We start from the raw sequence: 15060 nt of genomic DNA, 5'->3' as shown, positions 1-15060 counted from the left end.
TGGTGGGTTTGTTAGCTACAATGGTGCTAAGAGGTGTGAGTAGTCTCGCAGTCATTTCCGAGATGTCTTTGATATAGGGGAGTGGCTAGGGTTTCTGGACGTGTTTTGTCTGCTTGTTTGGATTTGTTGCTGAGAAATCTGACTGTGTTTATTGGGTACCCATTCTTTTTGAATACACTGTATAAGTGATTTTCCTCTGCTCTTCATAGTTCCTCTGCACTGCAGGGAGTGGTGGCTCATTAAACTAATGTTTTAATGCAGCTCCGTTTGTGGGTGTTGGGATAATTGCTTCTGTAGTTCAATATTTGGTCCGTATGTGTTGATTTCCTGTAAACGCTGTTTTGAAATTCCCCATTGGCTGTTCGCTCTACTGCGACATCAATGGATGGCAGTTTGTTGTTGTTTTCCTCCTCTTTAGTGAATTTTATGCCAGTAAGGGTATTATTGATGGTCTTGAAAGTTTCCTCTAATTTGTTTTGTTTGGTGACAATGAAGGTGTCATCCATGTAGCGGACCCAAAGTTTGGGTTGGATGGTTGGCTGAGCTGTTTGTTCGAGTCTCTGCATTACTGCTTCTCCTAAGAACCCTGATTTCAGAGATCCTATGGGTGTTCCATTGGGTTGTCTGTAGGTTTTGTTGCTGAAGGTGAAGTGGGTGGTAATGCATAGGTCCACTAGCTTGACGATACCGTCCTGCTGATGAAGTTGGTGGTGTTTGGTGTTTGTGTCTTTGTTCTTCTAATAATGTAGTCAGTGTTTCCTTGGCCAGGTTGATGTTGTTGGATGTGAACAGGGCTGTTACGTCAAAGGAGACAATTATTTCATCCTCTTATATCTTGATGTCCTTGATGGTCTTCAGGAATTCTTGGGTGGAGCGGATGCAATGGCGTGAGTTTTCTATTAAGTGTTTTAATCTTTAGCGTAGCCCCTTGGCCAATCTATAAGTTAGTGTTCCAGGCCGTGAGACTGTGGGTCTGAGGGGGGCACCTGGTTTGTGAATTTTGTGTAATCCATAGAAGCGTAGAAACTAGCCACAAAGAGACATGACCCACTCTCACTAGCATCCTTACAGATGAGGAAGGACAGCACTTCGACTGGGACAACACATCCACCATAGGACAAGCCAAACAAAGACATGCATTAGAATTACTAGAACATGGCATTCCAACCAGAACTCTATCAACAAACACATTGACTTGGATCCCACTTACTGCCACCTGAGAGAAAGAACAGGAAATGACATCACCAACCCAAGGAAACCGAAACACATAAATAGAAAGTGGGCCATGCCACCAGCACTTCATCTGGAGGCTCACTGATGATGTTACCTAGTATGGTGACAAAACGTCTGAAAACGAACCTTCCAGCTCAGTGAGCAAACCTACATCCAGATCCTATTTCTAGTTTCTGCTAATTTAGAAGTGTGCCACTCTGTAAATTTGTTTTTCTTCCTAAATCCTCACCACACCTTGATTGCATCAAATTATATTCCGAGCTATATTCTTACCTGGTGCTTTGACGTGAAATTTGGCTTGCATGTCTTGAGATTTTCCTTCCTTTTTTTTAATCCACAGATGTAAGATCCATGCTTGTTACAAATGTTTCACTCATGTGTTGCTAAGTCCTTTCTCCTGTTTTGTACCCCGGTGCCTTCCACATGAAGGGCTGTTTGCGACAGTCTACTTTTTAATTTGGGAAAACAAAACCAGTATCCACTCTTCTGTGCATTGTTTAAGCAATTGTAACAACTGAATGCTATTTTAAAATTGATATTAGTATTTTTCTGACACGTACCTAAGCCTAGAAAATTCTTAGTATAGTTAAGTTCGAATTTGGAGGCATGCTTAGAAAAAAGACATCTTATTTTTGACCTAGAATATTCTATACTATTTGATTGACTTGTTCTTTACTCAGGCAGGAATTGTACCTCGATCTGATGGAAGTACAAATGTTACAGAGAATTGGTTGTCTAATGGATCAATACTGACCTCTCAAGTTCATGCTGCTGCAGTCAATGGAGACAGGTGTGCACTGCATAAACTCATAGCAGGTGAGCAACCTTATCTTTGTAGTTAATTACTATAAGGTTGCAAGAGTTATACAGCTGACATGTAAAAGTAAATGAAATATTGCTCCATTTCGGTAAGGTGATTCAAAGAGTATAGATTCAGCAAAATTGCCTACCTTGACTCAGTCTTTTCTCCCCGATCCAGTCCCTGCCCATGTACATCCGTGATTCCTCTGACACTTTATATCAGCTTCAGAATTTCCAGTTTGCAAGCTCCAGGCACCTCCTGTTTACCATGGATGTGTGATCCCTTTATACTCTCAATCCCCTCTGGTCAGAGGGGTGAAGAAAGTGAGGACTGCAGATCAGACTTGAGAGTGTGGTGCTGGAAAACCACAGCAGGTCAGGCAGCATCCGAAGAGCAGGAGAATTGATTTTTTGGGCATAAGCCATTCATCAGGAATGAGACTTGTGGACAGGCGGGGCTGAGAGATAAATGAGAGGGCGGTGGGACTGGGGAAAGGTAGCTGGGAATGTGATAGGTAGATGAAGGTGTGGATGGGAGAAATAGGTCGGAAGTGGGAAGGAAGGAAGATTGACAGGTACGACCGGTCAAGGGGGCAGTGTAGAGTTAGAGGTTTAGGACTGGAATAAGATTGGGGGAGGGGAAGTGAGGAAACTGATGAAATCCACATTGATCCTGAGTGGTTGCAGTGTTCCAAGGCGGAAGATGAGGCGTTCTTCCTCCAGGCATCAGATGGTAAGAGTTTGGCGATTGAGGAGGCCCAGGACCTGCATGTCCTTGGTGGAGTAGGAGGGGGAATTGAAGTGTTCATCCACAGGGCAGTGGGGTTTGTTGGTGTGAGTGTCCCAGAGATGTTCTCTGAAATGATCTGCAAGTTGGTGTCCTGTCTCCCCGATGTACAGGAGACCACGTTGGGGCAACGAATCAGAGTCAGAGGGGTGGCAATGGATGCTTGCATGTGCCCCAGTTATGTCTGTCTCTTCGTGGGATATGTGGAACATTCCTTGTTCCAGTCCTATTCTGGTTTCCACCCACAACTCTTTATCCGATACATCAATGATACCATTGGCGCTGCTTCCCTCTCTTGTCTGAATTGGAAACGTTAATCAATTTTGCTTCCAATTTCTACACTGCCCTTACTTTCACCTGATCTATCGCTGACTTCTCCCTTCCCTTACTCGGCATCGCTATTTCCATATCTGGGAAAAGACTGGCCACTAATATCCACTGTAAAAGCTCCCACAGCTACCTGAACTATACATCTTCGCACCATGTTTCCTGTAAAGACTCCACTCCATTCTCCCAGTTCCTCCGTCTCCATTGCATATGTTCCGATGAGGCCAACTTCGACAAGGGAGCATCTGAAATGTCCACCTTCCTCATCCGAGGATTCCCAGCACCCTCAACCGGGTCTAACCCATCTCCTGCTCTTCCGCCCTCACCCCCTTTCTTCCCTTCAGCAACAGCATTAGGGTTCCCCTTGTCCTTGCCTACTATCCCACCAGCATTCACATCCGGAAGATCATTAGATGTCATTTCCGCCACCTCCAGTGACTTGCCACCACCAGACACATGCTCCCCTCCTTTCCTTCATCTGCCTTCTGCAGGAATTTTTCCCTCTGACATAACTTGGTCCATTCTCAGCACTATCCCCACAGCACCTTGCTCTGCACCTATGAAGCTGTAACATTTGCCAATTTATCACCACCTCATGCAAGGGCCCAAATATACCTTCTGGGTGAAGCAACACTTTACCTGCACTTCTCACAATCTAGTCTGCTGCATTTGCCGGTCACAATTTGGTCTCCTCTGCACTGGGAAACTAAGTTTGGGTGACTGCTTCACAGAACATTGACATTGACAGAACATTGACTGCAAAAACAACCCTGAATTTCCAGTTGCCTGACACTTCAACACAACACACTGTTCTTTGGCTAATGTCTCTGTCTCAGGCTTGCTGCACTGCTCCAGCGCAAGCTGAAAGAATAAAACCTCAATTTCTGCTTGGATCCCTGCAACCCCTTGGTCTTGATATAGAGTTCAATAATTTTAGGGCCTGAACTCTCCCATGTCCCATCCCTCTGTCTCACATGCCAGGTTTTGTTATTACATAATTTGCCATTATACACTACCTATTGTTAGCTACGAACAGTCTCCATAGATAGCTATTCACCCTCCCAGCCAGATCATTGTTGTCGCCTTTGTCTGTCCAACTGCTGTCTCTTTTTGGGCTTTAACCTTATCTATTGTTTACTCCTTATCTCCTCCACCCCACCTTATGTTCTGAATGTAAACTGACATTTTCCTAGCTACCATCAGTTCTGAGGAGGAGTTACTGGACTCAAAACGTTAACTTTGATTCCTCTTCACAGTTGCTGCCAGACCTGCTGAGCTTTTCCAGCAACCTCTGTTTTATAAGCATTTAAATCTGTTTTGGTGCACTTAAGATAACAGAAACCCTTTTTTTTATTATTCCATTCCAAAGACATACTTTGAAAATATAAAAGCAAAATGAAATCAGGATGGAGAGAATTTGATTGAAGTCAAATAAAATCGACCATCGAACCCTTACCATTTTGATTAATACAGCTAAATCTCATTGATATTCTTGAATATGATATCACTTTCTCTGTAAATAATTTCACTTACTGTTGTCAACCTTTTGTTACAAGTTGGTTTTCTGAGTGAATTTTCTGAATGAATGAAAATTCATTCCATTCTCATTAAACTACTGACATCTCAGCTTTGCTTGCTGGTTGTGTGGTAGCTGTCATCCTCTGTGGTTGCCTCTCATCTAGTATTGAAAATGTGTTGCTGGAAAAGCGCAGCAGGTCAGGCAGCATCCAAGGAGCAGGAGAATCGATGTTTCGGGCACGAACCCTTCTTCAGGAATGAGGAAAGTGTGTCCAGCAGGCTAAGATAAAAGGTAGGGAGGAGGGACTTGGGGGAGGGGCATTGGAAATGCGATAGGTGGAAGGAGATCAAGGTGAGGGTGATAGGCCGGGGTGGGGGCGGAGAGGTCAGGAAGAAAGTTCGAGGGATTTGACTGAGACAAGGTGGGGGGAGGGGAAATGAGGAAACTGGAGAAATCCGAGTTCATCCCTTGTGGTTGGAGGGTTCCGAGGCGGAAGGTGAGGCGCTCTTCCTCCAGCCGTCGTGTTGCTATGGTCTGGCAATGGAGAATTCCAAGGACCTGCATGTCCTTGGTGGAGTGGGAGGGGGAGTTGAAGTGTTGAGCCACAGGGTGGTTGGGTTGGTTGGTCTGGGTGTCCCAGAGGTGTTCTCTGAAACGTTCCGCAAGTAGGCTGCCTTATCTTCTGTTACACAGAATAAAAATGTCAAAATGTGATTTAAAGGCTACCAAAGCATAGTTTCTAGGTATGGTAACTCTATACAAATTCACCATCTGCATCCAAGCTTCCAAATGTTACTGTTAATGTTCACCTAAATGTGTGGCATTACCAACTGCCAATTATATAAGGCTACATTCAATCAATGACACAACTTAGAGCAAGTTTATTGAATCTTCAGACCAAGACTTTCAAACTAGGATTTTTGCATATCACCCAGAAGATAAGAATAATTAATTAAACAGCTTGTCGATGTCCCACCTCATTTCTCCTGGTAAACTGTCAGCCATTGCCAAGGTTACTCTTTTGATATAAGAATGTCTGAAATTATTCTGTTACGTTTCCTTATTCTCCTTGGTATTTTCTAAGTAATCTTTCAAAGATGTTATTACATACCTTTGGACCAGGTGGGACCCATGTGCACAGAGACATTAGTGTCTGGAACAGCAGTTTCTCAATTAAATATACGGTCATTTTACAGGGAGGAGCATCCAGATAAGGCAACATACATATGGATTGGGTAACCGTTACAATCAGCGAGTGTCAATAGTAAAGATTACATCCATCTGCTGTTACACAATGAAGAACTGGCTTCACATAATGAATACTTTTCACCTTGTTAAACTGACCTCACATGCTGATTTCTTCCAGTATTGTTAAATGGCTCGACATAATGACTGCTTTGCCACCTTGTTAATCCATTACCCTTGTCTCTAGCACCCCATTGTTAACTGTAAATTCTTACCTGATCTGAGTCATGCTCAGCTGAATCTCTTATTTCACAAAACTCAGAACTTAACTCTTTCCCTGCCTGCTTATTATCCTATACACATTCTCAACATGAAGAATGCTCTGAAAGTTTGGGACTATTTTTATCGGAATTGTAAGGATTACGGTCACATTTGATGTGTTTAAATTATGAAGATTGAGAGTGAATAGAAATGGAGTTCAAAGTTTGTAAGAAGATTTGTAGCTCGGGTGCTCGTTGTTGTGGTTCTGTTCGCCGAGCTGGGAATTTGTGTTGCAGACGTTTCGTCCCCTGTCTAGGTGACATCCTCAGTGCTTGGGAGCCTCCTGTGAAGCGCTTCTGTGATGTTTCCTCCGGCATTTATAGTCGAAACAACATGATCAGCTATCCTTAGTAGCCATACACGCAGATGACAAGCAACATGAATTCAACTGGGACAACACTACTATTATAGAACAAGCCAAACAGAGAACAGCCAGGGAATTCCTAGGGGCATGGCACTCATCTACAGATTCAATCAATAAGCACGTTGACCTGGACCCAATACACTGACTACTGCAACGGACAGCTGGAACTGACAACCGGAAGCGGCAGATTCAAACCACTACAAATGCCGGAGGAAACATCACAAAAGCGCTTCACAGGAGGCTTCCAAGCACTGAGGATGTCACCTAGACAGGGGACGAAACATCTGCAACACAAATTCCCAGCTCGGCGAACAGAACCACAACAGAAAGAGCGTTTCTAGTGTTAAGAAATCTTGAGCAAAGAATATCCATAATAAATCAAATACTAGGTATTTTGGGCAAATATTCAAGAAATCTCTTCTTGTGGAGATCAATTATAGTATACCATGACAACTTTGTTGAGGCAATTTCCTTCCCACACCCTTCCTGTAAAAATGCAATCCCATACTTCTAATTCCTCTGCCTCCACCATTTCTGCTCGCAGGATGAGCACTTGCACTGCAGGACATTCCAGATGTCCTTCTACTCCAAGGACTACAATTTCCCATCCCCGGGATCAATAATCCCCTCAATTGCATCTCCTCCATTTTCCGCGTCTCTGTCCTCAAACAAAACTTCCCTGAACCACAACAAGGGTAGAGTCCCCCTGGTCCTCACATTTCACCCCACAGTCTCCAAATCCAATGCGTCATCTTCCGCCACATGCAGTCTAATCCCATCACTAAAATGATACTTTCCTCCCCATCCCTGTCCACTATTCACAGGAACATTCCCTCTGTGACTCCCTTGTTAGGTGCACACTCCCCACCATGCTGCCCTCCACACTCAGAACTTTCTCCTGTGGCCGCCAGAGGTGCAAAACCAGCCTCCATACCTCTCCGCTCACCTCCATCCAAGGCCCCAAAGAATCATTCCAAGCCCAGCAGAGATTCACATGCATTTTCTCTTACCTGATTTACTGCATTCATTGCTCCCGATGTGGTCTTCTCTATGTCGGAGAGATTGAGCACAAACTCGGGAACTGGCTCAGGGAACATTTATGGTCCGTGCTCTAATCAACCCCACCTTCCGGTCACCATCCATTTCAACTCCCCCACCCACTCCCACATCCTGGGCCTCCTCCACTGTCAACACATGGCCACAAGCAAACTGGAAGAAGAATACCTCATGTTCTGCTTCGCGAGCTTACAACCATATGGCCTTAACAGAGAAATCACTAGATTCCAAATCTCCACATCACCCCCACCTCATCCCAGGCCCAGCCCCCCTCCTCCATCCTACCTCCTTAACCTGATCCTACCTGTCCATCTTCCGTCCCACCTATCCACTCCACCCTTTCCATTGACCAATCACAGCCATCTTCCACCTGCATCCACCTATCGCCACCTCACCCACTTTCCCCCTTCCCCTCCCCCCAGTCCGGATGAAAGTTTTCGACCTGGAACGTTGACTCACCCCCTTCTCTGTTGCTATTTGACTTAGAAGCACACTAGCTTTCGGAGCGCCGCTCCTTCTTCAGGTGATTGTGGAGGATACAATTGTAAGACGCAGAATTTATAGCAAAAGTTTACAGTGTGATGTAACTGAAATTATACATTGAAAAATATCTTGATTGTCTGTTGAGTCTTTCATCTATTCATACACCATGATAGTTTCACTTTTTTCATGTGTAAATCACAAAGCTTTTTTTTAAAAGTTGCGTTCTCGGGTTAACTGTAACAATTGGTGTTAGCTGGACAATATGTTGAAAGTGTTAGCCCCCTGTGTTCTCTGTCTGTGCCATGATGTTTAAATTGATTCTAATCTAAAAAGTGAGATAACAGAGTTTAACATGAATTCATGCAGTTTTTGAGCAAAGTACAATGTCACTCTGCAAGTACAAATTCACCCCACAAACATATATGTATATGTGTGCACGTAGGTGTTTGTGTCTGTGTGTATGTGTGCTATAAATTCTGTGCCTTACAATTAAACCTGTTGGACTATAACCTGGTATTGTGTGATTTTTAACTCTGTACACCCAGTCCAACACCAGTATCTCTTAAATCATGGCTACTTGACTTGGTGTGCTTTTTCCAGCTCCAGTCTTTATTCATTCCCAGTTTAAATGCAGACAATTATAATACAAGGCGTAGATGTAAGATTTTATAAATGTTTGGAAGATTATATTAGATTTAGAATTTAAATGTATATTTGCAAATATTGTTTGCCCCCTCAGTCATCCAGGCCTTGTTGCCAGCTGCAATCATCCTGCTTGGATTTGTTTCTTCAGCTGCTTGGCCTTCCTTTCTTCACTGATTCCTTGACCAGACCCTCTGCTCTTTAATCCTTTTGCACATGCTCAGTTCTTATTTTCAACTTTTTTGATAGCTTGACATTTCCTTGCTCTTCATGCTTCACGTACTGTCATTCGTCAGTTTAACCGGGACCATTTCTTCAAGTCTAGGCCTCAGGTTTCTGTCCATCAGGCTATGTGCATCCATGAAGTGATGTGAATCATCAAAAACAGCAGGACTGTACTCCAACACAGTCTGCAACCTCATGGCCTGGCAAATCTCCCACTTATCAAACAGGGAACCTACCCTGGGTCAATGGAGAATCTAGGAGGGCATGCCAGGAGAGAACCAGGCATGCCTGAAGATGACGTGTCAGCCTGGTGAAATTACCAAACAGGACTACTTGTGTGCTTAATAGTATAAGCAGCAAGTGATAGACAGAGCTAAGTGATCTCATAACCAACGGATCAGATCTGAAGTCTGCATCGTGCCAAATCCAGTCATGAGTAGTGATGGACATTTAACCAACACACTGGAAGAGGAGACTCCACAGATATCCTCAATAACAGAAGAGCCCAGCACATCAGCGCAAAAGATAAGTCAGAAACATTAACAGCAAGCTTCAGCCAGAATTGTTGAGGGGATGATCGGCCTCCTCTAGTAGTCCCCAGCGTCATAGATGCCAGTCTTCAGCCAATTTGATTCACTCCATGTGATATCAACGAATGGAGGCACTGAATACTGGAAAGGCTATTGGCCCCAACAACATTCTGGCAATAGTATTGAAGACTTGTGCTCCAGAACTTGCTGCTCCCCTAGCCATGCTTTTTCAGTAGAGCTAGAACATTACTGATATCTACCTAACCGTGTGAAAAGTTGCCCATGTATGTCCTGCATGCAAAATCCAGCCCATTCAATTACCACCTTATTAATTTATTAGAGCATCTCTAAAGTGATGAATGGTGTCTTTAGCAGTGCTATCAAGCAACACCTGTTTAGCAATAACCTGCTCTGTGATGCTCAGTTTTGGTTCCACCAGGTCCATTCATCTTCACCAAAGATCCATCTTCCAAACTCATGACCACTTCCATCTAGACAGACAAGAGCAACACATGAAAGATTGGAAAGCCTTTAAAAGCCAACAGAGAACAAGTTTTAAAAATGCACAACAAGAGGGGGAGAAGATGAAATGTGAGAGTAAGTTAGCTAAGAAGATTGCAAGAGTCTTATTTTTGGATATCTAAAAGGTAAGGGAGAGGCAGTAGTGAACATTGGATCACCGGAAATTGAGGCTGGAGAAGTAGTAATGGGGAACAAAGAAATAGCAGAAGAACTTAATAGGTACTTTGCATCAGTTTGCACAGTGCAAGACACTAGCAGCATACCAGAACTTCATGAGAGACAGGGGGCAGAGGTGAATGTAGTGGCCATCATTAAAGAGAATGTGCTGAGGAAGCTGTGTGGGGAAAAGGTGGATAAATCACCCAGACCACATGGACAAAGAGACCTTGGAGGTGTGGGTTCACAGTTCCTTGAAATGGATCGCAGGTAGGTAGGAAAGTGAAGAAGGCGTTTGATATTAGATTAGATTATCTACAGTGTGGAAAAGGCCCTTCAGCCCAACAAGTCCAGACCGACCCTCCGAAGAGTAATTCACCCAGACCCTCTGATTAATACGCCTAACACACTATGGGCAATTTAGCATGGCCAATTCACCTGACCTGCACATCTTTAGATGGGAGGAAACCAGAGCACGCAGACATGGGGAGAATGTGCAAACTGCACACAGATGGTTGCTCGAGGCTTGAATCGAACCTGGGACCCTGGTGTTGTGAGGCAGCAGTGCTAACTACTGAGCCACCATGCCGCCCATATGCTTCTCTTTATTGATCAGAGCATTGAGTATTGGAGTTAGGAGATCATGTTGCAGCTACACAGGGCAGTGGTTTGGTCACTTTTGGAGTACTGCGTGCAATTCTGATCTTCCTCCTATAAAGAAGGATGTTGTGTAACTTGAAAGGGTTCAGAAAAGATTTACAAGGATGTTGCCAGAGTTGGATAGTTTGAGCTATAAGAAGAGGTTGAACAGGCTGGGGCTGTTTTCCCTAGAGCATTGGAGACTGAGGGATGATCTTATAGAGATTTATAAAATCACGAAGGGCAAGTAGACAAAGTCTGTTCCTTGGGGTAGGGGAGTCCAAAACTAGAGGGCATAAGTTTAAGGTGAGAGGGCAAAACTTTAAAAAGGACCTAAGAGGCAACATTTTCATGCAGAAATTAGTTCGTGTATGGAATGATCTACCAGAAGTAGTGATGGAGGCTTGTCCAATTACAGCATTTAAAAGGCATCTAGATGGGTGTATAAATGGGAAAGTTTCAGAGGGATATGGGCCAAATGCTTGGAAATGGGACTAGACTAATTTAGGATATCTGGTCAGCATGGATCAGTTAGACTGAGGGGTCTGTCCGTGCTGTACAACTCTATGACTACACCTCGGGCTGCGGCGATTGTTGAGGCTTTGGTGACAATCTTTCAGAAATCACTGGGAGGGTGCTGGAGGATTGGACAATGGCTGAACCTACAGGTTCAATGGCTATAGGACAAAACCTATAGGCCGGTTAGCCTGACCTCGGTCATTGCTAAGATTTTAGAGTCCATTATTAAAGAGTACTTGGAAGTGCCAGTTAAAATGGGGCTGAGTCAGCATGGCTTTGTCAAAGAGAGATCATACCTGACAAATCTGTTAGAACTCTTTTAAGGTGTAATGGGCAAATTAGACAAAGGAGAGCAAGTGGACATGATCTGTTGGTTTTCCTTTGTCAAAGGCCTTGACAGAGTGCTGCACAGGAGGTTTTGAAATAAGTTAAGTTTAGGGGCAAGATACTGACGAGGATAGAAGGTTGGCTGATTGGCAAAAAGCAGAGAGTAGGGATAAAGGGGTATTTTTCAGGATGGCAGATGGGGACCAGTGGAGTTCAGCAGAGATCTATGTTGGGATCACGAGTATTTACTTTATACATTAATGATCTGGATGGTGGAACTGAGGGTACTGTCGTTAAGTTTGCAGTTGAAACAAAAATAGGTGGGCACGTAGTATGAGATGGCTAAAATTGAAGCAGGGAAACTTGGGCAGGCAAGGAGAGTTGATAAAGAAGTAGCAGATGGAATACAATATGGGAAAATGTAAGGTTATGCACCTGGGTAGGAAGAATAGAGGCATAGACTATTTTTGAAATGCTTCAGAAATCTGCAATACAAAGGAACTTGGGAACCCTGGTTCAGGATTCTCTTGAAGTTAAGGTGCATATTCAGTTGGCAGTTAGGAAGTAAAATGAAGAGAAATTGCTGGAGATCTTAAAAACATGAAGGTAGTTAAATCTCTGGGACCTGATTGACTGTATGTCAGGATATTGTCTGAAGTTAGGGAAGAAATCGCAGGGCCCCTTGCAGACATATCTCTATCATCTATGGCTACGAGTGAGGTGTTGGAGCACTGGAGGGTAGCTAATGTTGTAGCTTTACTTAAGAGACGCTGTAAGGAAAAGCCTGCGAAATGTAGGCCTGTGAGTGTGACATCGGTGGAGGGTAAGTTGTTGGAGAGGATTCTGAGAAATAGGATTTACATGATTTTGGAGAGTTGAGAACTGATTTAGGATAGTCAGCATGGAAAATCGTGTCTCATGAACTTGAGTTTTTGAGGATGTAACCAAAAGGTTGATGAGGGCAGAGCAGTAGACGTTGTCTACTTGGAATTTAGTAAAGCCTTTGACACGGTTCTGCATGGAAGATTTAAAGTTAGATGACATGGGCTTCAGAGAGAGAAATCCAGTTGGATTCAAAATTGGCTTGACGGTAGAAGGCAGAGGGATGGAGGGTTGTTTTCAGACCAAAAACCTGTGATCAGCAGTGTTCCCCAGGGATCAGTGCTGGGACCACTTTTGTTTATCAGTTATATAAACGATTTCGATGAGAATTTAGGAGGTATGGTTAGTACATTGCAGATGACACAAAATTAGTGGTATAATTGACAGTGAAGAAAGTTATCTAAGATTACAAAGGGATCTTGATCAATTGGGTCAATAGGCTGAGGAGTAGCAGATGGAGTTTAATTTGGAATAATGCAAGGTATTGAATTTTTATGAAACAAACCAGGGCAGGACTGGGTAGTGTTGTTGAACAGAGAGACCTAGGGGTTCAGGTACAGAGTTCTTTGTAAGTTGCATCACAGGTAGACAGGTTGGTTACGAAGGCATTTAACACGCTTGCTTTCATTACTCAGACCATTAAGTATTGAATTTGGACTTCATTTTGAGGTTGTACAGGACTTTGGTGAGGCCACTTTTGAAGTAATGAGTACAATTCTGGTTACCCTGCTATAGGAAGGATTTTAAGTTGGAGAGGGTTCAGAAAAGATTTACCAGAATGCTGTGGGACTTGAGGGTTTGAGTTTAAGAATATGCTGGATAGGCTGGGACATTTTTCACTGGCATTTAGGTGTTTGGGGGTGACCTTGTAAAGGCTTATAAAATCATGAGGGACTTAGCTAAGGTGAATAAGCAAAGTCTTTTCCCTTGGGCAGTTGAGTTCAAAAGAAGGGGGATATCTTTGAAGTGAGAGGAGAAAGATTTTAAAAAGTACCTGAGGGGCAATTTTTTTATACACTTTTCCATTCGTGGAATGAACTGCCAGGATATGCCCTGAGTGAGGCATATGGTGTTCCCCAAGCTCATTTGGACTAGCAACGGTGTCCATTTTCATTAGTATACCATGTAAGCCATATGCTCCACTTGCTGCATTTCCTCAATGCTGGAAAAGCCAAAAACGTCAGTGCGAAAGATGATATATTTGCAGCAATCTTCAGCCAGAAATACCGAGTAGATGAGCTATCTCGGGCTCCTACAATGTATCCCACTTTCATCACCACTGAAATAATTCCACAGAGGCCGGTATCCCATCACCAATTCACCCTTTATGTACGGAAAGTCCTTGACGCTGGTCCAGCTCCCTCAGAACCAACTCTGAGTGAACAGCATATCTGACACTCCTGTGTTGTTTTCCTGTTAGCCAGGGTTCCCTAATTAGACCATATTTACAGCCCCAACCAGGGAACTCATATTCTATGAGGTCTACCTGGATGATCTTGTTACAATCATAACAGACTCTGTTGAGCTCTCTCGTTTTTCTGACTCTTTCATATTACAATTAAATTTTCTTTTGACAGCCATGCGTAACCTAACATTGTTTGAATATTTTTGCGTTGAACGATCTTTTGGATCGTTGGCCTATAAACAATGATCACCAAAGCGCAAATGTTTTTTATGCAAGTCAAGATGGGATGGTCCAATAGTTAATTGTTAGGTTATTTGAATTCACAAAAAAAAAAATTCAACTTGAAGTGATTTGAGAAAAATGCACGATTACTTTGGTGGTAATCTATGGCAAGATTTTCAAACCTCTTCCTTTAGTAAACTTAAAAATCCAGATTAAAAGCAATAAAAGGATTATGCAGAATTATTTCCTGCCGAATAGTCAGTTTCTGCAAATTTGTCTGTGTTTTGAATATAGCTCTGTAGTTGTGAGTGATAGAATCAGCTTCAAGAAATTCTCTGGTATCCTAAACAGCAGGACAATGTTAACTTTGTTTGTTTAAAGGCTGTCAAAAAGAAATTGTCCTGAAGCATTCCAATTCTGTTATCCATGACGTAGATTAAATTCTGACTCATTTCCATTTAGAACTTCAGTGTGACAGTGTATAACATTTCATCATGCTTTTGATGCCACTTCTGTTTTAACATTTAACCTTAACTATTTTCTAATTTTCTGAGGCCATAATAATTTTTGGTGGACATGATGGAGCTTTTATTTAACACAACTTTAATATATTTATTCTTGCAGCATTTTGTATATAGCAGTAGAAAGATTACAATTATGTGAAGACAAATGTGGCACCTCATCTCCCAAAGATGACAATATCATTCTTAAACTGCACAGCATTGTAAGGGAAAATTATTCTTGCTTTTGCTTTTCTGTAGAAGTGTTTGTCCTAATTGAATTGTTATCATACAATTATAGAATGTTCTTTTGCTTCTAATGCGCTTAAGTAGAGCAACCAAGAAAACCACTTAAAACGTCACAAGGAAAAGTATGTTGATCACAGTTCTCCCTAATCTTGTGCTTCACTCGTAA

The 15060-nt window shown here is 42.9% G+C and overlaps 1 protein-coding gene across 12 annotated transcripts in view; it reads left to right on the top strand.

Annotated features, from left to right (window-relative positions):
- Nucleotides 1-15060, top strand: part of invs (inversin) — a 279900-nt gene that overhangs the window by 62940 nt on the left and 201900 nt on the right. For 10 of the 12 annotated variants that reach the window (XM_043690027.2, XM_043690031.2, XM_043690029.2 and 7 more), the window contains one exon: nucleotides 1914-2049. The exons of 1 other annotated variant lie outside the window; for it this stretch is intronic. In XM_043690027.2, the coding sequence (XP_043545962.2) occupies nucleotides 1914-2049 (136 nt within the window). Of the gene's footprint in view, nucleotides 1-1913; nucleotides 2050-4855; nucleotides 4959-15060 lie in introns of those variants that run through there. One more of the 12 variants, XM_087987169.1, reaches the window with a different exon arrangement.

Source organism: Chiloscyllium plagiosum, unplaced genomic scaffold, assembly GCF_037043375.1.
Source record: "Chiloscyllium plagiosum isolate Xiang-an unplaced genomic scaffold, Cpla_swu_hap1 HiC_scaffold_5, whole genome shotgun sequence".
NCBI lineage: Eukaryota > Metazoa > Chordata > Chondrichthyes > Orectolobiformes > Hemiscylliidae > Chiloscyllium > Chiloscyllium plagiosum.
The sequence above is the reverse complement of the archived record's forward strand: the minus strand, read 5'-3'. Positions and strand labels throughout refer to the sequence as shown.